The 24,526-nt window shown below is 31.6% G+C and overlaps 3 protein-coding genes across 4 annotated transcripts; all 3 read left to right on the top strand.

Moving 5' to 3' along the window:
• Nucleotides 1-543: 543 nt before the first annotated feature.
• LOC118028875 (ATP phosphoribosyltransferase 2, chloroplastic) lies at nt 544-10,695 on the top strand. 2 transcript variants are annotated; one of them, XR_012168913.1, is made up of 12 exons: nt 544-1,032; nt 1,125-1,184; nt 1,270-1,383; nt 2,110-2,175; nt 2,288-2,395; nt 2,513-2,596; nt 9,037-9,138; nt 9,273-9,386; nt 9,469-9,549; nt 9,717-9,802; nt 9,885-10,004; nt 10,388-10,423. XR_012168913.1 is itself a non-coding variant. In XM_035032612.1 (11 exons), exons 1-11 carry the CDS (start codon nt 730-732, stop codon nt 10,481-10,483), a joined length of 1,248 nt encoding a protein of 415 aa, XP_034888503.1. In that variant the 5' UTR covers nt 548-729; the 3' UTR covers nt 10,484-10,695. The 2 variants fall into 2 exon arrangements, 1 of the variants encoding a protein (XP_034888503.1); XM_035032612.1 differs by lacking the exon at nt 9,717-9,802 and having other exon boundaries at nt 548-1,032; nt 10,388-10,695.
• Nucleotides 10,696-12,009: 1,314 nt separating this feature from the next.
• LOC118028929 (putative MO25-like protein At5g47540) lies at nt 12,010-13,089 on the top strand. The gene has a single exon (XM_035032682.1). It carries the CDS (start codon nt 12,010-12,012, stop codon nt 13,087-13,089), a length of 1,080 nt encoding a protein of 359 aa, XP_034888573.1.
• Nucleotides 13,090-16,596: 3,507 nt separating this feature from the next.
• On the top strand, nt 16,597-18,475 carry LOC118028887 (small ribosomal subunit protein eS26x). Its single transcript, XM_035032634.2, has 5 exons — nt 16,597-16,736; nt 16,845-16,937; nt 17,058-17,142; nt 17,230-17,363; nt 18,174-18,475. Exons 1-5 carry the CDS (start codon nt 16,734-16,736, stop codon nt 18,252-18,254), a joined length of 396 nt encoding a protein of 131 aa, XP_034888525.1. The 5' UTR covers nt 16,597-16,733; the 3' UTR covers nt 18,255-18,475.
• The last annotated feature ends 6,051 nt before the right edge of the window (nt 18,476-24,526 follow it).

Below are 24,526 nucleotides of genomic sequence, written 5' to 3'. Positions count from 1 at the left end.
ATTGAGAGCGAGAATGAATTAGGAAACCAGAGACACGTTTTTATGGTGGTTGGCCAGTGCATCATCCTGTAGGCTGCGTAGCTCATTGTGGTTAGGGTTTCGATACGAGAAATTAAGGGTTAGAATTTTTGAATCAGAGAGAAGAAAATGTTTGCCAAACCTTCTCTGGCACCACCAGCCACTGTTCATTTTGCCGGCATAGCTACCCACCTGAGGAACAACGATGCCATGCTTTCTGTTCACTCGTTGCTGACAATTATAGCTACGGATTTAGCTTGGCTCGTATGAGCGTAAATGCTCTCATACTCTAAAAATGTCTTAATAATTATATTAAATGGTTTATAATATTTTAAGATTACCTGTATGCATTTTTTAGAGCAATTCTTAAATTTAAAAAAAATAAAAAATAAAAAAGGTAAATAGCACGTAGGTTAATAATTTTATATTTTAAAATTATTATTTTATGTTGGTGTTAAAAATAATTTTAAAATAATAATAAAAATATTATTTTAATATATTTTTAAATAAAAAATAATTTGCCCGAGATAACCTCAACCAACCATGCTAGTCCAAACTGGAGGCCGCTCCACAGTCTAAACCTAAACCCTGCTAATAGCATACTCAGTTTTGTTGCCTGTTGCTCAGTTGAAATTCAATCATATCAGCCATAGCAGCGGCCTCAGCCTCAGCTTTATTTTCCCCTTTACACAAGCGAAATACCAACCAGTCATGTCTTTGTCTAGACTCCAGCAGCCTTGTTATTTGCAACAATGCCCCTCCCCTCTCTCCCCCTCCATCCCTCTTCCTTGTTCCTTCTCTTTTCGCGTCTCCCCCTATTCTCAGAGACAAAGACGACTCCGTTTCGGCGGCCACACTAGTAGTGTTGCTGTTTGTTGTAGCTTGTCTCAGCAGCAGCAATCTCAAATCTTATCGTCGGTTACTAATGGAAGTACAGTCTCTGACAGGAAAGAGATTCGTTTAGGTTTGCCTAGCAAAGGACGCATGGCTGCTGACACTCTTGATCTTCTCAAGGTATTATCTACTTATTTGCTTAATTATTTATGATAATGACCGATCCATCCGTCACTTTATTTTGAGCTTTCTTGGTTTTGTTTTTGGATTAGGATTGTCAACTATCTGTGAAGCATGTGAATCCTCGACAGTACGTTGCAGAAATTCCTCAGGTTTATCATCTATAATCATTGGATTGGATTGAAAATGACTTTTTTTTTTATCAATTATTTTTGCTTACTATTGACTGTTGTGAAGCTTACCAACTTGGAAGTTTGGTTCCAAAGACCCAAAGACATTGTACGAAAGTTGCTATCAGGAGATTTGGACCTTGGAATTGTGGGTTTTGATACTTTCAGCGAATTCGGACTGGTAAGCAGTAACTTGCTGACATCACCATTAAATGATTACTAATTTGAGAGATTTGTTCGTCATTTTGCTCATGTTAGCGATATCATATGCTAACCCAGATACATAGTTCATTCCACAAATTAAATTGTGAATATCGGAAACATGGTATATGCTTTTTATGATTTCTTAAAGTCAACAGATCTGTAACTATTCATGAAGGATATTGAGTTTGTTGTTACTGTTGTTGCCTTTAAAAAACAATGGTTATAAATATCTTGGAATTCCAAAAATATGGTTTTTGAAATGTATTCAAAACCTACTGCATTCTGATATGCCTTTTGGTTCAGAACTCTCCTTTTGTCTACTTAATCACTATCCCAAAAACAGAGAAAAAGAAGATCAAGTTTATACTTTGCAAAATGGTACCACACAGGCTTTAGACATTACCATGAGCCTATAGACTGCTTCTGCAGTGCTGGACATCACCAAGTTTAGTTGGAAGTTTAGAGCTCGGTATTATCCATTTCTCAAATGCATGGCATCTGTTACAAAATTCAGTTGTTATTGTGTTTTTCTTTTAACTAGTGAACTCAAATGCTGTAATCTCTACCTTTAAGAAGAGAGTACGGTGTAGTAACACTTTTTTTTTCTCTCTTACCTTGAATCATTCTGGCACTGATCTCTTGTTTCTTTATTCTTGCTATGATTGTGTAAGAATGCATTATTCAGTTTTGAACTTTTTGTCAGGGAAATGAAGATCTTATCATTGTTCATGATGCTCTTGGATATGGGGAATGCCGTTTATCCATTGCAGTAAGATTTTATCATGTTCTCAATATAAGCCAACAAACTTCAACGTCTAAATGCTGATTCTGCTCATAGTTGCCATTGTTTATTCTTATTGTGTGGCTTTTCTTTCTTATAGATTCCCAAATATGGGATTTTTGAAAATATAAATTCACTAAGGGAACTAGCACAAATGCCTCAATGGACAACTGAAAAACCTCTTCGTGTTGCTACCGGCTTCAGTCATGTACGTGGGTTCATTTTAGACATATCATGACTAACACATTCTAGGAATTATTCCTTTTCATTAGCTTCTAATTAAGAGGTCCCATTTGGTTTTGTTTCCTTTTGCCTCTATATACAGCTGGGTCCTAAATTTATGAAGGATAATGGATTCACGCATGTGACATTTTCAACTGCTGACGGAGCATTGGAAGCTGCTCCTGCGGTGAGACTTTATTTTTTTCCTTGTCTAATTTTGTTTCATCCATTTGTGTAAGTTATAATTAGTTCATAAAGAAAAAATGACCATATGATGCATATCCTCATCTAGAGCAAAAAAACTGATTTTTATAAGAATGGTTGATTGCGAGCACACTAAATACCGTTATTGCATTTGGAAATTTAATTAGTTCTTCAGTGGAAAGTCATCCTATAATGCATGTCTTGGTCCAATGCAAAGGAACTTCAAATTTATATGAGAATTTATAATATGTTAGTCACTGCTACCTTATTTTTACCCTAGATTGCTATGTTCAAAGATTTATTATTGACGTAGTTGGAAACTAGATTAATTAGGAATTAAGTTGGGGTTAAATAAAAAGGTCTTGAGAAAAATCCTAAACTTCATAGATAATCTCCAATAAGAGAGAGAAATTCTCTTTATTAATTCATCAAAATATCAATCTAAAAATGAATTAAACAACCCTATTCATGTTGGTTAATGGCTTAAACCTATAAGAGAAAACAAATCCTAATAAATAATTAAAGAGTTAATATATTATCTCACCAACATTGGGGTTCCTAAAATGAAGAAAAAAAAACTAAGAAAAATATTTATTTTTCAAAAACGCTTTTGAATCAATTGTTTTGGGCTGGAAGGAACTCGTCTTAGAGTTCAAGTTGTTCTTACCTCAATTTCAAGGATGTCCAATCAAAACTCTTCCAAATTCATCAAAATCATGCCCACCAAGGAGCTACACCAACCTTAGGAGGTGGATCAAAGCTTTCAATGCATTGGCATCCAAAAGTGGCTCGCCTTCAATTTTCTTCACCTTCATGCTACCTACACTACCTACAACAGCAAAAACAACCAAAAGAGTGCCATCCTTCAATTTAGATGAATGATCCAGTCCCAGTCCATTTCAAGAGCCTGCTTTGCCATTCCCTGGTAGTTAGCAAACCACTTGGGCTTTATCATTGACTCCATAATGTCACGACTTCTGAAATAGTGGCCAAGTTGCATCTCATTGTTTGTTGCACCTTTTACAATCCTCCTTTTGCAATGCTTCCATCACTACCTCACCTAGGCATCCTTGCAAATTCTACTCCAAGACTATTAATCTTTCCATCAACTGTGAAAATATTAATAAATCTCAAATTGTGACGCTTTCTAACATCAAAATCATTTGAATTGTGTGCAAGAGTGATCTTGACAACACCATAACCTAAGACTGTCACTCTTTCCCCCTCAATTAATATCCTACCTTTTCCAATCTCAAGGGGAATGCCTTTGTGTTTTAGTGGTAGTTGAACAATAACACCATTACCTCTTGGGTAGCGGAAACAACTAGGATGATCAGCTATAGCATCAATAGCAACAATGTGGAAAAGCTATGCCTTGTAAAAAGAGCCATAACAACCATGTTAGTGAGGCATGTCATATAAGTTACATCAAAAGCTTCACAAAGTGTGGGACCGTCTGCTCCCATCTTATTATAAGTTTCTGCAATTCCACATCATGTACCACTTGATCATAGCCTAAATTGCACATTTTGTTGGAAAATGGTGAAGGAAGAGATTTAAGCTTGTCCCGCCCTTTACATCATGAATTGCAAAATCTTTGTCTGCCTTTGCTATCAAAATTAAACCCTTTGCAAAACATGTTATGTAAGACCATGTGCTTGCACTTGCCTTGAACTGTTTTCCAGTTGCAAGACCAAACTTGTTCACTCTGATAGGATATGAATTGACTTTCAATGGGAAGCTGTTGATTCATTAAGGAAATATAGTACTATATGGCTTGTGATGGCAATCCCTTTCCCATATGAATCACACTAAGGTTGCTTGTAAGTCCCAACGTTTGCATAACATCCAACAAACTTAGTTTAGCCAATCTCCCTTTTTGGATTGTAAATTTAAGTCCCATTGATAATCACAATGTGAGCAGGCAAATTAACACTTTGAGTTGGAGTTGCAGTAAAAACAAATATTTGCCCGTGGCCATCCCTAAAGTGGTCCTTAACAAGTTCACGATCAATTTACTATATTAGCAAAGCCATAGGATAGAAGATGTTTAAAATCATTGCTTTTCATCAATTCTATCTGAGTTTGGAAAAGCTCAACAACATGCACAACCCTCTCTCAAGAATCTATTCTTGCACCATCCTTTCTTATGAATCTATTTTGATTTTCATTAGCAAGTGCATTGTGCTTTATTGCTTGAGCCATTTTGGCTGTTGTTATTATTGTCTTAAAAAGGTTAGCCTTTGAATGCTTCAACCTTTCCTCTCATGACAATGAAATTTGGAAAACGCTTATGGTGATCATCTCTGTAAACCCCTCCCTGAGGATTTTCATAACCTAAATGAAGAGAATGTAAAAGAAAAGGGACATGCCATATTAAGTCCACATGAGTTTGAGAAGGAGATTCTGGAAGAGTTGTGCTTGCTTTAGTTGTAAGAGAAGATTTAAGAAACTCTATAGTGGAACTACTGAAAAGGTGAGGGTGGTGTTGGAAGAGTTTTAAGATATTTGTTCTATTGAGCTCCATGATTCCTTACCTCTTATGCATGACATCTAGCACGTCATAGATTTTGAACGTCATGCTGAGCTTCTTGATTCTTGACAAGGAAGAGGAGGATTATCCCAATTTACTAGGTTTTGTCTGATTCAAATCTTCTCAGGTTCAACGACACATCATAGAGTTTGGGACAACTAGGTTAGGTAGAATTAGATGTATCTCAACATAACCTGGAATCGAAGATTGAAGAGTGAATGCTATTTTTCACACCTCCATTAACAGTGGAGATAAAAGTTGCAAGATCATTATATATAGTAGTTGTATCAAAGCATTATCTTTAGTCATATAGTGTTTATGGTTCCAAACATAGAAAGCCTAGAGGTCTTTTTTCCATGTCTTCTCATGCTAAGATGTCTTATCCTGTTGAGTCTTTTGCACGTTGAAATCACAAAATAAATTCAAGTAATGAACAATACAAACTTCAAGTTGATTGATATAGGTGTCTTGATGCATGTAATGTTGAGATTATTTCATAAAACATATTAGACTTGAAAAATATCATTAGGGATGGCGAGCTTTAGTGAATCCTAGTTCATGACCTGCTTTAAACTACACTTGTATCATTAGAGATACATTGCAACAAATTGATCTTGATGACTAGGAGTAATATTGCTGCCTACATCTATAATTGACCGGTCAAGTTTTTTCAACCCCAATAGAGTTGGTGGGAACAATAGACTAGGGACAATTTGCACATATATGGTCGAAGATGAAAGAGGATGGCCTAACCTGTTATTTTTTTGTTAGGAGATTAAGCACATTTAAGCCTACTTTATTGGACTTTCATTTAATTTATTATTAGATTTATTTTTTCATTATTTTTTGGATATTTTATTTAATGGGTTGTAAGCCCTATTGTTGGTTTTGGTTAGGTTTTTGTTGTGACTATTTATATGTATTTTTTTATATTATGGACATCTTTGATATTAAAAAAAAATTGTTGACTTCTCCTCCTCCTTCCTTTCCCTTCTTATTTTTGCACCTTTTCTTGTCCTTTTCTTTTCTTTAATTTAGTGTTGTCCTACATCATTTGTGGTAATCATCTTCAACACGAGATTTTCTTCTTCGATTGCGCGCATGATATAGTTTCTCGAATCTGGAGGTGGAGTTGCGATTATCTGTCTTGCAATCTTCCAAATCCCTATCCACCAAGCAATGAGTTAGATCCCCAACTTGGCCTTTTAGTTCCTTAATTGTCAGTTCTTGAACATAATGTCTTTTAAGGCCAAACTGATGCATGATAATAAAAATTTGATGAGAAGGAAAGAAGGGAAAGAGAAAGAAAAGGAGTAGAAGAAGAGAAGAGAAAGACAAGAATAGGGGAAGTCTGAAGATTTTTCTTAATTCATCAAAAGTTACTCCATAATATAGAAAATTATGTATAAAGAGTCAATTAAAATCCTAATCACAACTAATAATTAAGATTATAGTCAAAACATATCATAAATTAAGTCTAATAATAAAACCAAATAAAATCCAATAACATAGGTTTGGATGTGCTCAATTTCCCAAGCATAGAGTAATAGGTTGGGTTGTTCTTAATTGATTATGACCATATATGTGTGTGAACTGTCTTAGGTCTAGTATCCCTCACCAACTCTCTTAAGATTGGAAAAACTCGTTGCTGTTATCTCTCTAGTAATCTAAGTTTAGTCCGAAGTGGATTGTTATATCCAAGAGCTAGGATTCGTTGATCCTCACCAGAGATATATTGCAACAAATTGATCCTGATCTCTAGAAGTAATATTGGAGCCACCTGGAGTTATACTTGATGGAGTCAAGTTTTTCAACCTTGAAATAGTTGGTGGGGACACCAAACCTAACACAATTCACACATGTTTATGGTTGAAGATGATGGAGGATAGCTCAACCCATCACTCTTTGATTGGAAGATTAGGACATCCACGCCTATGCTATTGGATTTTATTTGGTTTCATGATTAGATATAATTTATGTTACTTTTTTTAAACATGTTATGTTATTTAGGGGATTATACGTCTAATTGTTGGTTGTTATAATATATAGATGTAATTTTTGTACAATATAGACAACTTTTGATGAATTAAGAAAAACTTGCATGCTCCTCTTCCTCCTTTTCTCTTCTCACTTCTACTCATCTTCCTAGCAATTTCATCTTCTTTTTCTCTTCTCTCTCTCTTCTTTTCATCTCTTTTATTGTCTCGCATCATGTTGGTTTGGTGAAGGGGTTCTCGACCTGGAGATTGGTTTGTTGGACGGTGGAATATTTGGTCTGGTTCGGTGGAGATGGCATGGAGCTTTTAGATAGTGGTGGTGTTGGTGATACTATTGGGAAGTAAGGTGGTGGCTACCTTTTTTTTATTTATTTAATTTCATATTGAATCATTCAGTTGTGAAAACAAAGAAAACTTTACTTTGATATCAAAATTGATGCGGGACAATAAATATTTGAAGAGAAGTAAAAAAGGGAAAGAGAGAAAGAAGAAGGCAGGAAGAGGAGAAGGGAAATAGAGGAAGAACAAAAGTCTACAGATTTTTCTTAATTCATCAGAAGTTGTCCATAATATAGAAAATTTTTGTATAAATGGTCACAATGAAAACCTAATCACAACCAACAATTGGGTTTATAGCACACTAAATAAGATAAAAAAACATAAATTAAGCCCAATAACAAAATAAAAATCAATAACATAGGTTTGGATGTGTCCAATCTCTTTGACCATAATTAGTTGAAAATCATCCTCAATCATGAGAACATCCTTTACAACATTCAATTATGACAATTTAATTAGAAAAGCTTGGGTTCTGATGCCAACTAACATAGCCGAAAAGTAGATTAATTAGGATTGAAAAGGAAATCAGGAAAGGGTTGAATAAAAAGGGCTTGAGAAAAACTCTATATGCTGTATGTAATCTACAAAAGAAGAGATAGAGAACAATCTCTTTATTAATTAATAACAATTTTATAATCTTCTGAAAAATAAACTAAACAAACCAATTTATATTAGTTTTGGGCTTAAACTCTAATACTTAAAAGAGAAAAAAAATCCTAATAAATAATTTAAAAGTCAATATAGAATTTTACCAACATTATGATTTCTAAATTGAGTAAGATAAAAAAAAAAAAAAAAAAAGTCCCTCCTTTTTTAGGTTTTCGTTTCTTTTGCATGAGGTTTTGTACCTTGTCACTTTTATGATTTTTTGGGACTTGGATATTTGAATTTATTTATTATTTCGATTGATGTTTATATAATAAAAAGACTTTCAGAAGTCCTGTCTTCGTTTTGGTGTGGTGCATTTGACAATAAAAGAAAAAAAATGAAAGAAAAGGAATGCTTTGTTTTTTTTTTTTTCTAGGCCAACCAAAATTTTCACTCCCTCAAGTGAGCTGTCTGGGATGTAATTTGATGGACAATAATACAGCAGGCTGCTGTAGCCACTGTTCATACATGGGACTTTGTAATACGTTGTCCTTTTATCCATTCCAACTTCTTTCTTCCTTTACCTTCCTCCTCTTTATCTTCTAACGTAACGTCAAGCAGTCATCCTGTCTTATTATTAGAAAACTAATAAAAAATGTATATTAGGAAACTTGGCCATTTGACTAGCAGTCCTAGTGTGTAAATTAATGGAAATCCTCACTTCACTTTTCCTGTTTTGACATACTCTTGGATAAAGAACTTGTGGCCCAATGGAGTGTACCGTAGTCATGGTTCAGTTCTTAATCTACGAAAGTTATTTTAATAACATAAACAATAATCCTATTGAGTTGCACTGATGTGTACTTGCTTCTTGCTTGTATCTTTTGCTACTTGAGCAATCATGCTCATGCTGGATCTCCATGTATTTACATAGGTTTTTTATTTTTCTTGTATATTGTATATTAGATGGGGATAGCTGATGCTATTTTGGACCTTGTGAGCAGTGGAACAACTCTGAAAGAGAACAACTTGAAAGAAATAGAAGGCGGGGTTGTGTTGGAGAGCCAGGTAAGTTAACAAGTCCATGTGGACCTTACCAAGCATGTGATCTTGTAGGTTAGAAGCGGGTGATCATGCTGTTGGTTTTACATCGTGCCTTTGCCACATGATGTCTTGCCTTAAAAAATTCACTTGTTCTACAGGCTGTTCTTGTTGCTACGAGAAAATCATTGATCCAACGGGAAGATGTGAGGGGCATAACGAAAGAGATTCTTGAAAGGTTTGAGGCGCATTTGAGGGCAGGTGGTCAGTTCACGGTGCGGATATAATGTCTCTATTCCTGTTCCCCCACCACACACACAAATAGAGCCTATTTTTGTTTTGACACTTTCATGGCAGGTGACTGCAAACATGAGAGGAAGTAGCTCAGAAGAAGTGGCTGCTCGAGTACTGACCCAACCATCTTTGTCCGGGTTGCAGGTGAGGTTTGAGACAGAAACCATGTTTATTATTGTTATTATTATTGTTCCTATCTCTAGTTTTCAGACAAAACAACCACAACATGTTTTATTAGCATATCCAAAAATTTTCGCTACCATGTTTTTCACTGCTTTCATTCTAAAGCTTTTCTTTGGGAGGTGGGGTAGGGGTTGGTCCTGCACCCCATCTAACCCGTGGGGGGCTCAACTGAAAGGGATGCAGTAGCACTCAGACCCAGAACCAAGGCTTCAAGGCAATAATCCTAAGATGCATGCCTTTTATCTAACTCATGGTTTTTTAAATTGTTAGCTCAGATGTAACCTTCTCAATTACAGGGACCTACTGTAAGTCCAGTTTTCTGCAAACGTGATGGAGAGGTTGTATCAGATTTCTATGCCATAGTCATATGTGTTCCCAAAAAGGCATTATATGAGTCCGTACAGCAACTTAGAGAGGTAAGCCCTACACATAAAGTGGGATCCTGTCTCTGTTTTTAGTGTTAAAAGGGAGCGCTTGCTCTTGGGCCCATTACTCGGCTTGCCAGTAGATACAAAAGTAAAACCAACTCTTACCATCATGCATGTTTGAATGTATCTCTCTCTATACCAATTATCGCATGCTGTGAATTTCAAATTTTTGCATTGATGGTGTCCATTTAAACCACGGATTTATCTCCAGTCTAGTATTTCCCAAGGTAAAGCATATGATTCCATGTTCAACTGATAGACTTTGAAGTGACTAATAGAACAACTCATGTGAAGCTCCTTTCAAATGCTCTCAGCAATTGATGTACAGGCAAGACCTGGTTAATTTTACAGCTTGATCTATTTTGATGCAGATTGGAGGCAGCGGAGTTTTAATTTCTCCTTTAACATACATTTTCGAGGAAGTGACACCAAGATGGCAGGACCTTGTTTTAAAACTCGAGTTATAAACACGCTGCAGCTAATGCTTCGGTTGATGTTTTAGCATTCTTCTGATTTTTGAGAAACTTTTTCTTTCCTCCTTTAATCTCAACGGTGTTAGAATATCGAATGAATGGTTATTGTGTTGTATAATGATGCAGTTCAAATTTTGTTTCGGTTGAAATTTGCATGATTGTGCCAAACTCCTGCATTCATATAGTATTATGTCATTTGAAGTTTATTTGTGAAATTTTTTAAAATTTAGTTGGCAGTTGACAGTTTTTATACACAACACTGTTCTCTGACACTGTAGTCATATTGAGAAACTGGCAATGGCAGATCATCAGATGGCCCTTGCCGAGGTTTTGGGTTACAGGTGCCGATATGAGATAAAACCTAAAATGACAATGAGAATGGGAGATTTTACCAGGTCTGTCTATTTGAGAAACCTTCTGGTGGCTGACTGTAGGGTTTCAGAAATTAAGAGGAAAATGGTTAAAGAGCAATCTGAAAGGGATGGATAAGTTTTATTGGGGATAAAGCTTTGCTCAGTTACGTAGTGTTTGGTTGAAATTGTGTTTTTTCTTTAAATTATTTTTGTTTAAAATTAATTTTTTTATATTTTAAAAATTGTTTTGATATATTAATGTTAAAATTTATTTTTTTAAAAAATAAAAAATATTATTTGAATATATTTGTTTTTAAAAATATTTTAAACCACAATTATTATTATAATTTAAAAAAATTAGAAAGAATATATAATATATTGATAAGAAATCAAGAATCGAACACCATGTTCATGCAATTATTCATTATATTAATAGATAGATCACAAATTTTATTTTCAACCTTTAACATATATAATAATTGTTATTAAAATATTATATTGGGAAAACCAATCTTAGTGAAATTAAATTTTAATTTATAATCATGAATGCATGATAAGAAATGATGATTAATTAAAAACATATAAAATTAATATGCTATTAAAATTAGTATGTCAGTGTTCTTGGGTCGGATGTGGATGTAACGAAATCAATCTTGATTAAGGGAGGTTCCACGTAGGTTCCCAAGAAAAAGTAATCCGCGTCCAATTCGGTCTCTATTTCCAAGATATAAGAGAGTTGGTGAAGCAATCCACATGGAGTTTGGTCTCTCTTGTCCGCCATTGTTAAAGGCTCGATTGTGAGTTTTATTTTTAACTTTTAACATATATAATAATTGTTATTAAAATATTATATTGGAAAAACCAATCTTAGTGAAATTTTAATTTATAATCATGAATGCAATAATGATTAATTAAGAATATATAAAATTAATATGTTGTAAAATTAGTTTGTTAGTGTTCTTGGGTCGGATATGGATGTAAAGAACTCAATCTTGATTAAGGGAGGTTCCACATAGGTTTTCAAGAAAAAGTAATCCGTGTCCAATTCGGTCTTTATTTTCAAGATATAAGAAAATCGGTGAAGCAATCCACATGGAGTTCGGTCTTGACCATCATTGTTAAAGGCTCGATTGTGAGTTTATTTTCCTCACCCCGTTTGACATCAAAATGGGATTTTCTCGTATATTTCTCAGGAACAAAACTAAGGAGGCTACTCCTGTCGAAATAGTACGAGAAACTCAGAGGCTCTTGTTGTGTATTAGTTCTGATCATCGTTTAAAACAAGAAGAGAAGAAGAAGACGGAGGCAGATTTAAAACAAGAAAAGAAGGCGGCGGCGGCGCTGGCTAATAATATCAGGGCTATGAAGTCCATTGCTTATGGCAATGATGAGTCTTCTGCAGTCTCAAGAGCCTGTGCACAATTGACAGAGGAGTTCTTCAGAGAGAACACACTTCTTCTCCTCATCGTCTGTCTTCCGAAAATGACCTCGGAGGTCCAGAGAGATGCCACTCAAGTCGTTGCAAATCTACTACGGCATAAAGTTCAGTCCCGGTTGATTGCATCAGAATACCTGGAGAAAAATACAGATGTTCTTGATCTTTTGGTTGCAGGTTGTGGAAACATGGACATGGCTATCCAATACGGTGAAATGCTAAGGGCGTGTCTGCGTCACCAGAGCGCTGCGAGATATGTTCTTGAATCACCGGCACACCTGAAGAAGTTTTTTGATTATATACAGCTTCGGTATTTCGACATTGCCTCAGATGCCGCCTTAACTCTCAAGGAACTATTGACAAGGCACACATATTCTCTAGTTCCTGAATTTCTTTCTAAGAACTATGAATGGTTCTTTGCGGATTTTAATTCGAAGCTGCTGGAATCCTCTGATTATTTCACAAGAATGCAAGCTACCAAGCTGCTGGGACACATGCTGCTGGATCACTCGAATTCAGATGTGATGGCACGATACGCGAGCTCGAGGAACAATCTGAGGATTGTTATGAATCTCCTCAGGGATTCAAGTAAGTGCATCCGGATAAAGGCATTTGGTGTTTTCAAGCTCTTCGCTGCAAATCAAAATAGGTCTTCCGACGTCATCACCGTGCTTGTGGCAAACAGGAGCAAGCTTCTTCGTTTCCTTGCTGATTTCAAGACAGATAAAGAGGATGAATGTTTCGAGGCAGACAAAGCTCAAGTCATGAAAGAAATAGCTGCCCTCGATCCTAGAGACCAGAGCCATGAGTGACCTCGGTTGCTGCTTGTAGTAATTTGATGTATTTCACATAACTTCGCAGCTTTTGTTTTCATGTCAAATTATGTAAAAACTATACAAGTTGAATGCAAGAGAAAACGATTTTATTTTCTTAATTTTTATTAGAAGAACATAAAGTGTTCATCGAAACATGCATCAGTAAAGGATTTAACTCGTTTACTGTTTTCATGGATTTATTCACACTAGATTTATGTGATTATGCACATGATATATGGTTCTGTTACAGTTGCATTTTACAGTGAATGTCATGCATCACCTTGGAAAGAAGGATATATTTTAATTTACATGTATATGGTGATGTTGATTCCAGATTTCCTGGGTGTCATTTTTAAATTTAGGGGGATCCATGTTTATTTCAATTGGGTTGTAAGATTGTTTATGAATAAGTTGAATAAGATGAAGGGTCCAAATTCATCATGAAAAGGGTGTTTAATGGTATGATAATTTTTTTTTTTCAAAATAGTTTTTTGTTTAGAAATATATTAAAATAATATATTTTTTATATTTTAAAATTTATTTTTGTTACCAACACATCAAAACGATCCAAAAATTATAAAACAATTATTCAGAAGCAATTTTTTTAAATATTTTTAATGAAAGCAAGTTAAATAACTTCAATTTCAAACACCTTAGAATTGCATGTTTTACCAAGTGTTGTTAAAGAAGCTATTGGTGGATTGATTTCATTTATCATCTATATAAATTAACCCCTTGTTTGATGATTTATGGTGATTGTATCCTTACCTCTTTTGTTTATTTAGACAATTCCAATGAAAAATGTTTTAAATCTTTTAAGGATAGAAGAATTGTTATACTTGGAATGTTATTTTTTTTTTTTTTGTATTTTAGATATTTATATATTATACTATATTATATAAAAAAAATAAAAAGACATGACTTTTTATTTATAGAAAAACATGAAAATCATATAAATGATCAAATATCAATTTGCCCCTGGATAACATTACATATATTATTTCAAGATAATTTTAAAGATTTATTCAATCAATTCCCTACTTGATTTTTCTAGATTTAGAATATTTATAATTCCTTATATAAATTACATTATACTACTCAATTTCTAAAACTTATTTAAAATTAAGTAACACTTTATTAATCATTCCATTTTAATTTCTGATCAATAATTTTTATATGTGTAACCCATTAAGTTTCTAATAAGTTGCTTCAAATATAAACCACAATCCTAAATAAAATATGATTAGATAAATTAAATAAATAAATTTATTATTAATTCAATAATTGATTGATTTATATTTGAAGATAAAATACAATATCTATCAACATGTCATGATTCCTAAAATAATAGAAAAGCCACATAAGTACTGATTTGACTTAACATTTTAGTGACTAATTTCTCGGTATAATTATTATTTTTTTATCAACAATGTCTTGATTTAGACATTATAATATGAAGTGTGTTTACTATGTTAAATCATGTTTATTCTCAACACCATAGTCATTGATTATTTGAATAATATTTGAAATTCTTTTCAAATCTCATTCAACCTTACACAAGGATTTACAATCTATACTATTTGAGAACATATGAAATATTTTTCTAATTCATCTAGGGTAACTAATCCTCTCTTGATTATTTAAATACCTTCATATAGTTTATGTTATACTCAATATCTGCTCATTTATTACCATTGATTAGGACAATGTGTAGTAGAATAAAAACATAATAGTCTTATAGAAGATAACTTAGCGATCCCAAGTTTAAGAATCATTTAAACAACTATCGCGTAAGCCTTTTCATAGACACAAGTAATTTTTTTATATAGAATTCTCATACGAGTCAATTTAGTGTACATGTTTTTTGACAAACACCTATATATTAATTTTAAGCATCACTCGTATCTTAGTTTATAAAAACAACTGTTTTATTTTTTTATATATAAAAAAAGAACATAATATGTATTGGTCTCAACAACTCTAATTAATATCCAATCTTAATAGAGCATTGATCAGGAACATTTTAAAACAATGATTTGATGCAATAATGATTTTATAATTATAACAACTTCATAATTCTCATTACAAAATATATATATATATATATATATATATATATATATATATATATATATATATATATATATCTTAAAGACTTTATCTTTACTCTAAATTCATCAATAAAATATTTGATTAATATTAAAAATAAACAAGTCTTTATTAATAAATTAAATATATTTACATGAATAAAGTCAATGTCAAGTATAATTAACCGATTGCCTACAATATAAGGTTGTTTAGGAGATAATTTTCATAACTTTTTTTAATTTGCTCTTTGTGGAATTACCCCGATATCATGATTTTATTTATTTTTAATTGATTTCTACCTTAAATGTTGAATGTTTCGAAAATGAAGCTTCGTAATTTTTTTTTAATTTTTTTATGAAGTTATCTCAATCTCATAAGTCAGATTGTTTGTTTGAGAGGTTAGTTTGGGTTGATTTGAGTTGGTTTTTTTTTTTTTGTTTTTTTTAATTAATTTTATTTTTATCCTTTAATATTGAGTTATCATGGTTTCATGATAACTCAGGTTGTAAATTTTAAAGATTAATCCATATCGATTATATATGTCATTGTTTTAATATATTTTTTAAATCATATAATATGTCATCGCATCAATATTTTTAAAAAATGTCATTCATATGCATCATATTTTGAACTTGTTTATTAAAAAAACATTGACATCGCTTATACTTTTTTTATGTTAAAAAATTAATCTAACCCATAGCCCTAGCAAAACATCTAAAATTTAACCAGCATTAATGCGTCACATGTTAAAGATTAATAATATAAACTGGGTTTTTTTTTTTTTGCCATATGTGTAAATATAAAAAATAAAATTTTAAGAAATGAATAATTATTTAGAAGATAGAAAGTAAGATTTTTTTTTTATGAAACTTTAAATCAGAATTTCTTGCAATATGTTTTTTTTTAATTGTTTCTACTCCAATCAATTGAAAGTTTAAATCATAATATATTTATTTTTTCTTTTAACACCAAGGTCAGAAAAAAGAAAAAAAGATTTCTGATTCTAAGTCAACTTTTATCATAGGATCCTTTATTTATTTTAAAAAAATATATGATAGTACAAAAACAAATTATATAACGTTTACATCCTTATTTTTATTTTTATTCAATGTAGCCTTTTACTAATAAAAAATTAAATTATATGATACTTTTTTAATATTTAATTCAAAAATAAATACCAATAATAATTTAAATAAAAAAAATAATATATATATATATATATATATATATCAATGGAATTAAAATCGATATTTATGATTAATAATAGATAAATGGTTTATTAAACATTCTAAAATAAACAGAATATGAGGACAGAGAGATTGGGCGGGTGTCCAAAGAAGGGCATGTAAATTACCTAAGAATCTAAGGCCTCTAGGCCCACATTAAGACCGGCCCGGCCAGTGCATAGCGAGGGTATAACCATTCACACCTATAAAAGGCCCCCTTTGCAACTAGCATCATCTCCTGTCAACAAAAAAACCCTAGCAGCCGTGCTGAAGAGCCAGCTCTCTAAATCCCTAAGCTGCCTTCTTCGCTAACAACCGCCAGCAACCATGGTGAGTTCGACGGATCTCATTTCCACCGCCACCTACAGCAACAAACAAGCTCTTTCCTCTTTGTTGCTCTAACGATCTGTTTATTTTTTATTTTTTGAATTGGTGCAGACGTTCAAGCGAAGGAATGGAGGCCGCAACAAGCACGGCCGTGGACACACCAAGTTCATCCGATGCTCCAACTGCGGCAAATGCTGCCCAAAGGTACATCACGAAATTTCTATCTCGTCTTGTCTATTCGCTCTGTGAATCGTTATTTTCAGAAAGACCCTGATTGATTTGTCTGTTTATTTTGGATTTTAATGAATAATAAATAAATAAAAGGACAAGGCAATTAAGAGGTTTCTCGTGAGGAACATAGTGGAGCAAGCTGCTGTCAGGGATGTTCAAGAGTCTTGTGTTTATGATGGTAAATCACTAGCTAAACTAGTTTTTAATCATGTTTATGATGCTCGATTTGGTCATGGACTTCATTTTTTCTTTGTTGTGGTATTAGGGTATGTCTTGCCCAAACTGTACGTCAAGATGCAGTACTGTGTCTCTTGTGCTATTCACTCCCGTGTTGTGAGGGTTCGCTCTCGCTCTGAGCGCAGGAACAGGGAGCCCCCACAGCGCTTCATTAGACGCAGGGTACTTTTTTCTTATCTCTTTGCTTAATTAATTATCATTGTCATCATTAATTTGCAATGCTGTTACAAATGCATATTTAATTTGTTTTTTTTATGGATTTGGTTTTCTTTTCTTTTTCTTTTTTAAATGTTTAGAAATTGATGGTTTACTTGATGATGGTAGATCATTTTGTGCCTTATAATTTTAATGGTTGTAATCCCTTATTTAGGTCTGTATCTTGTTCGTCCTGAATCCAAACAGATCCTTTTTCAATATGTTATTGTTCTGCTTGTTATTTACAATAGTGCATTGCCAAGTATTGGATATCCATTGTGTAGATGATTCCATTTAGATGCATTTGCAAACATTCTTAATTTACAAGATGATTGTTCTTTGCGTGGTCATTGTAGTTTGTATTCTTGATTCTAGGCTTTAGTTATTGATTTGTGAGCAGTGGATGTGGGGAACTGAGTCATGAAATTAAAGTCATTTTCTCCATGTTATTTTCCTTTGTATAGTATTTTAGCTTTTCTCATGTGAATGTGGCTGTTTGTGTATCTGTATTTACAACTTTCTTTAGGCTGCCTTCTTGGTCTTCTGGGATCGTAAGCCAAACCGAGCAAATTATGTTGTTAATTTAGCCCCTGTTTGGGATTGCTTAAAAATAATATTTTTTATGATTTCCGATAGTCTTGCGTCAAAAATAAATTTTAGAAAAATAATATTTTGATGAATTTACAAGCTTAAAACATTTTTAAAAGTTATTGCAACCGCCATTCTTATATACCCCATAACAGGTTATGAACTTTTTTTTTGTGTTTCATATCTCAGGATGACATGCCAAAGCCAGGGCAGCCTGGTCAACCCGGGCAAGCACCTCGTCCTGCTGGTGCAGCTCCTGCTCGTGCCTAGAGAATCAAATCAAACTCTTCTACTGGCTATTCTGCTCCAAGCTGTTTGAACTAGATGAATTTGTTTCGGTATTTACTGTTAAGACTTGTGAATTATTTTTAGGTTGTCAAAGTTTTGACGGATGAGAATGCTTTCTGAATCCCTTGTTTCTGAGTTTCATTTAAATCCTATCAGTCTGTTTTGCTACAGCTAAGATAATGGTAATATATCGAAGTTATCCATGGCATGCGGTCAAAACTAGATTTATTTAAATGGGGTTTTAACTTAAAGGTAATTCAAAAAAAATAAAAAAAAATAAAAAAATAAGTTTTTAATTTAAATCAAATATTTTCTGTATGGTGTGGTGTATGTAGGGGGAGTTATTAACTATATATATTTAAATAGATTGATGTTTTCATGAAGCTTATTCTTGCCATCAAACTTGATTTATTCATCCTCCCATAGTTTTTCAATTTAATCCATAAAAAAAGTTTGTTTTTTGATGAAATTTACTCATTCAATAAGTCAATTTTATCATATGAATATGATAATATTAATATTTTAATCTTTTTGGTTAATTTTTAAATTTTTTATGTCGCTTTACTTTTTTAGATAATAAAATTAGAAATAAATCCGGAACATCATTATTGAAATCTGGCGTTGAAAAAATCCGGAATGACATGATAACCTGATCTCGATATTACTTGTTTTGCTTTGTTATAATAGTATCTCTAACTATCAATAAAAAAGAAAAAAATAATATTTACTCGAAATGTTTATTGTTTAATTCCTCTTTCCTTTGTCTTCTTCACTCTAAAACTACCTGCAAGCTGTAGGGTCGAGATATTAATGTAAGATGAAGGGCTCTTTTTATATTTTACATAATACATATTCCATTTGAAAATGATGTCGTTTTGGATGATGAGGACACAGCTTGAACCAAATTCATTGGCAGTTATTTTGATCCGAGTCTGAGTCAATTTATCAATCGAGCTATTCACAGTGATGCCTTATGAAGCATAGCTTGAAGCCTTGAACTCGACCTTTCTTAGCAAACAACACTGATTATATATAATCAGTGTCTACTAAAGTGAAAAGTTAACCTTCCTAGGAAAAATAAATGATAAATGCACATTGTAAATAATTTACTTCTTTTACACGTTTTTATTTATTTTATTTTGGAGGTTAATTCTACTTGCGATTAACATATAGTTTTTCTTTTACAAATACATAATGCAAATATAACTTATCTACATAAAATATAAGAGGAAACATATTTAAATATAAATTACAATAATCTTATTGAAACATTATAAAATTAAAAAATAATTATAAAGATTAATTACAATTTAAAAATAGTTAAATTAAATAATTTTAAAAAATAAGAGGAAAAAAAAATTAATGAAAAGTAAAATAAAAAGTGTGGGTTAGGCCTACAAAGGCAAGGATGCTTGCCTAGCCAAGAATGAAAAGGTTTGAGCATGTTAGATAACGCATACAGTTCATCATGCATCAGATAATTTTTCAATCATCTTTGATGACTTTAAAATTAAGGGTTTAAGTTTTTGAGCTCTAAAAATTCAAATTTTAACTTGTTTTTACAGGTCTAAAAAACACAATACAAACTTTAATAAATTCATTTCCAATCTCATATTACCCTCTAATCACTCTAAAAAATAAAGATTAAAAAAATAAAAAAATTATGAACTCCAATCCATGTTTTTCATCATGGTTAAAAAAAACATCACCTTTATTGAATTTCTCTCATAAATAAAAATATATTGCAACTAAAATTAACCTTTTTTAGTGATTAGATTATGTGACTTTCTCTCTCCTCAATTTTTTTTTGACGGACTTCCCTCTACTCTCAACACCCAAGTACTAAAGTATGGGAAATAAGAATTTTATGGTTGAAACATAAAATGCTAAAATAATAAGGACTAAATAACATATAAGATGAAACTTTACGGACCAAAATGAAGTTTTATGCTCCCAAATGAAAAAAAGATTTTAACACATAAAATCATGCTAATATAATTTGAAAAGGTAAAATTGCAAGGAAATAAAGTTGTATGTACTATTTTAAACAATGATTTTAGATTGGACAGTGGTGATATTTGTCAAATTGATGGTGGATATGAAGGAAAATGGATAGGTTAAATTGATTAGAGGTGAATTGAATGTGGTGGCTGAGGGAAAAGTATAAAATTTTAGCAGAGAGATGAAATATTTTTTTTTTCTTCTTTCAACTTTTATTTTTTACGTGGGAGTAATTTCTTTTTGTAAAACAAGTTTTTATTAGTCCTTTTTTTTATATATATAGGATATTTTTGTTTGTTTCTTTTCATCAAGCTTTAATTTATAACGTTGGTTTCCTATTAAAACTAGAAAAAATAAAGCTTGAAAAATTGAAAGATTTCATAATCTTTCCTTCCTGGAAATCTCTAATTAGGAAACTTTGTGGTCATATATTACTTAAAATTTTCCTTTTGTTGACTATGCAATATCTCTTCCTACAATATTTCTAGTTTTATTTAAATCTCTACTTTATAGAAAATAATCTCTATTTATTAATTTTTTTCTTCATTTTATAATATTCTATTATATTATTTGTTTCTTCATCATTACAGTCTCTTTTTCTCTTGCTCATCATTTCACCTCCTAATGTTTTTTCATATTTTATGGTTTTTTTTTTATCTTAACTTTTCATACAAAATAAAAATAAATAATTGTGGAAACAATTATGAACTAGCCATAAAGTGATTGATTGCATCTAAAAGATATTTTGTAGAAATTTTTATTTTTTTTTAAAAAAATGGGAGTAAACAGATGGATTATGAGAACTATCCTTTCTATACAAAATTTATAGTACCAAGACAACTAAAAAAAATCATTTTCATTATAAGTTTGTAAGGAAAAGAAAAACATCACTTAAAAAGAATTTTTTAGATGTATATTAAATCATCACTAAACTTATATAAAAACCTATCTATTACAAACTAAATAAACTGAATAAAGTTGAGCATCGTGTACGAGGTGTTAATTAAACTATACTTGTAAAAATCCACAAGAGATAACATATACATTAAACATGTCAATATTCATTAATTTTCAATAGCTATTTTCTCAGTTTTTATAACACATATTGGTATTAGTTTTTGCATATACATATTTATCACTATAATATCTTTAACAAATTAAAGGGCAACCCATTACTGGTGATTTTTTTTTTAGGGTATTTTTACATTACAATATTTACAAACGAATTCCTTCCTTTTTATCCAAAGATACATCTTTTTTCTTTTCACATAAATGATACCCCTTCTATGTCTTCATCTTTTCCATCACATTATCCTTTTGTAGGGCCTTTAAAATTTTATCACATCACATGAGTTTTATTGTTAAATGTATCAACCAAAATTCCTTCAATTTACAATTATAACTATATGTCCGTGACCCTTATCTCACTATTCAAAACATGTAATATCACATTCATCTCTTTACCATACTAATATCTATTAATACACCGTAGTCACCAATCAATATCATCCATCTTTTTTAATGCATGCACAATTTTCTTTTCCACCTTCCATTATTACAAATTTTTATGCCATGGATCCGCTTCAATGATCATGATTTATTATTTAAAAATGATCATATTTATTTATTTCTTTCAATGATCATGTTTTACACTCAAGAATAACTAGTATCAACTATCCACCTTATTATACAAACTTCATATTGGACCTCAATCATATGATTGAATTCATCAATTTTTTTTTTTTTTGGATTCCTTAACTTCATCCATACATTCATCTTGATACTTAAATCAACTTTATGGATTTATTTATCCTTGTTCATTCACTAAACTCGTTCGTCACAATTCTAGATTTATTAATTTCATCCATACATTTAATTAATACTTAAATCAACCTTTTTTTTGGATTCATTCAATCCATTTTTGTACTCGAACTTGTACTCTACATCATCCATGATCTCCAATTCTTTTTAATTTCTCGTAACTCATACTTTAAAACATAATATCCCTAGTCATTACGATCAGATTAACATTTAGTATACTAGGCCTGCTATTGTGATCGATTTATATTTTACATATTAAATTTCATTGTCAAAGTCAATTTATCCCACTATTGCGGTCAATTCAATTTTTCACATATTAAATTTCATTGTTGATGTTGATTCTAATCTCACATATTAATTTTGTCATTGCGTTGATTCTAATTTCACATAATAATAACTCTTGCCACATAAACTTATTTCTTTTTATATCATTTTTTTTTCTCTTTGTTGGTGTATTTTTACTTAATAGTATTTTTCATGCTCCATAAACCATATTCACATGATAGTATTTTTCATGCCCTACAAGCAATATTCACATAATAAAATTTTCCTAACCTATACAATATTCACATTTTTTTGCCTGCCTCATAGACAATATTCATATAATAATATTTTTCATGTCTAGTAGGCAATATTCACATGATTTATTTTCCTGCTCATAAGCATAGTATACATAAAATCATGTAAGTCTCCATATAAATATTTAACTTTAACGTATAATTAACTAGTCTTGTCCAAACGACCAATTAGGATATACAGGAGATAAGTCTTTGTTCAAACGAGCAACTTTAACATATAATTAACTAGTCCATGTTCAAATAGCCAACTAGGATATATAACAGACAAGTCTTTATCCAAACATCTAACTTTAACATATAATTAATTAGTCTTCATCCAAACGATCGACTAATATATAACATAGATAAGTGGTCGACTAACATATAAAATAGATAAGTTTTCATCCAAATAGTTGACTTAGACATGTAATTAACCAATCTTTATCCTTGCAGTCAACTTAACAGATGTTATCAAATTTCACCATTGAAACCATTTTGAATTTTACATAATGATCATGTCGTTGCAGTCAGTTTAACACATGATAATCCTCACTTATATGACCGACTTAATTTTATCAAGTTATTATTATATGCTTCATAATGAATTTATATTCTTGTTTTATATAACAATCCCATGTTCAAGGCTTCAAGCTATCCTTCATCAGGCACCATTATAAGTAGCTCAATTGATAAATTGATTAGGACGAATCAAAATAATTACCAAAGAATTGTTTATATACAATTTATATTTTGAATTTATATATGTGTTCTATATCAATTTTCCCGTAGCTCATAACAAATTTATGCTTGCATACTTTTGAATAAACTCATGTTCGCATTCTTTATAACAAATCCATATTAACATAATCTTCACCGAATAAATGTTCGTATATTTCTATACTTGTATACTTCAAAACAATTCCACAATAATATAATTTTCATTCATAACTTTCACCGAATGCACTTTCATATATTTCATCCACATAAATAGACATTTAGATAAAATACTTTTTCTGTAAGGAAAAAAAAAAAAAAAAAAGGAAGGTGACGAGCAGCGACTTGGTGATCCTCCACTTTAAGTCTTACTTTTGATGTCCCACCGGAATCTCACATCTCAAATCAAAACTAATTTTTTTTGGTTCCTTTTAAAACATTTATTTCAAAAATCATTATGTCATTTTTGACTAACCAATTTTGTTAGTTCATTTCAATATCCACTGTTTCATTAATGGCTCATCAATATCATTTTTCAATTCTCAACGTGCATTATATCAATTAGTGTTCATTAAGGTCATTTAACAATCTCAAGTAGATATTATGTTATTTTTGTCTTATTAACATCATTTATCTATTCAATACAAGTGTTTTGTCGTCTTTTAACTCATTAATACCATTAATCATTTCAAAACAAATATTATGTTTACCTTAGCTCATTAATACAATTCGTCAATTCAAAACAATTGTTATGCCATCTTTGGCTCATCATTAGCATTCAATTTTTTTTTCACAATTATATTATACCATTTTTGGATAACTAATTACATCTATTCATCTTATCAAGCATTAAGCCAATTTTGGCTCACCAGGACCCCTTGTTAAATAAAAACAATTTGGTTCGGTTTGGATTCAAAAGACTGAAATCGAATAAACCGGACCGAATTGAATTGGTTCAAATATAAATAAAAAAATCGATGATGCTATAAATACTTACCTTTCCCCTATCTACTTTTTAAACCCTAGCTGTCACCCTCATTCTAAAAATACTGCGTTTCTCAATCTTCATCTCTCAATTTGGAGCTGACCCTCTCATTCAATCCTCATCTCTCAATCTTTTTGTCCTTTAAGTACAATTGATTGAGCCCATGGATTAAACAA

The sequence above is a fragment of the Populus alba genome, chromosome 19 (assembly GCF_005239225.2).
Source record: "Populus alba chromosome 19, ASM523922v2, whole genome shotgun sequence".
In the NCBI taxonomy this organism is placed as follows: Eukaryota; Viridiplantae; Streptophyta; class Magnoliopsida; order Malpighiales; family Salicaceae; genus Populus; species Populus alba.
This window is presented reverse-complemented; position numbering and strand designations above follow the sequence as displayed.

Excerpts from the sequence above, each read along its gene's own strand:
- LOC118028875 (XM_035032612.1), top strand. The coding sequence starts at position 730 with ATGTCTTTGTCTAGACTCCAGCAGCCTTGTTATTTGCAACAATGCCCC. Across the intron at positions 1,033-1,124 it reads ACACTCTTGATCTTCTCAAG|GATTGTCAACTATCTGTGAA; the intron begins GTATTATCTACT and ends TTTTTGGATTAG. Across the intron at positions 1,185-1,269 it reads ACGTTGCAGAAATTCCTCAG|CTTACCAACTTGGAAGTTTG; the intron begins GTTTATCATCTA and ends ACTGTTGTGAAG.
- LOC118028929 (XM_035032682.1), top strand. The coding sequence starts at position 12,010 with ATGGGATTTTCTCGTATATTTCTCAGGAACAAAACTAAGGAGGCTACT.
- LOC118028887 (XM_035032634.2), top strand. Across the intron at positions 17,143-17,229 it reads AGAGTCTTGTGTTTATGATG|GGTATGTCTTGCCCAAACTG; the intron begins GTAAATCACTAG and ends TTGTGGTATTAG. Across the intron at positions 17,364-18,173 it reads AGCGCTTCATTAGACGCAGG|GATGACATGCCAAAGCCAGG; the intron begins GTACTTTTTTCT and ends TTCATATCTCAG.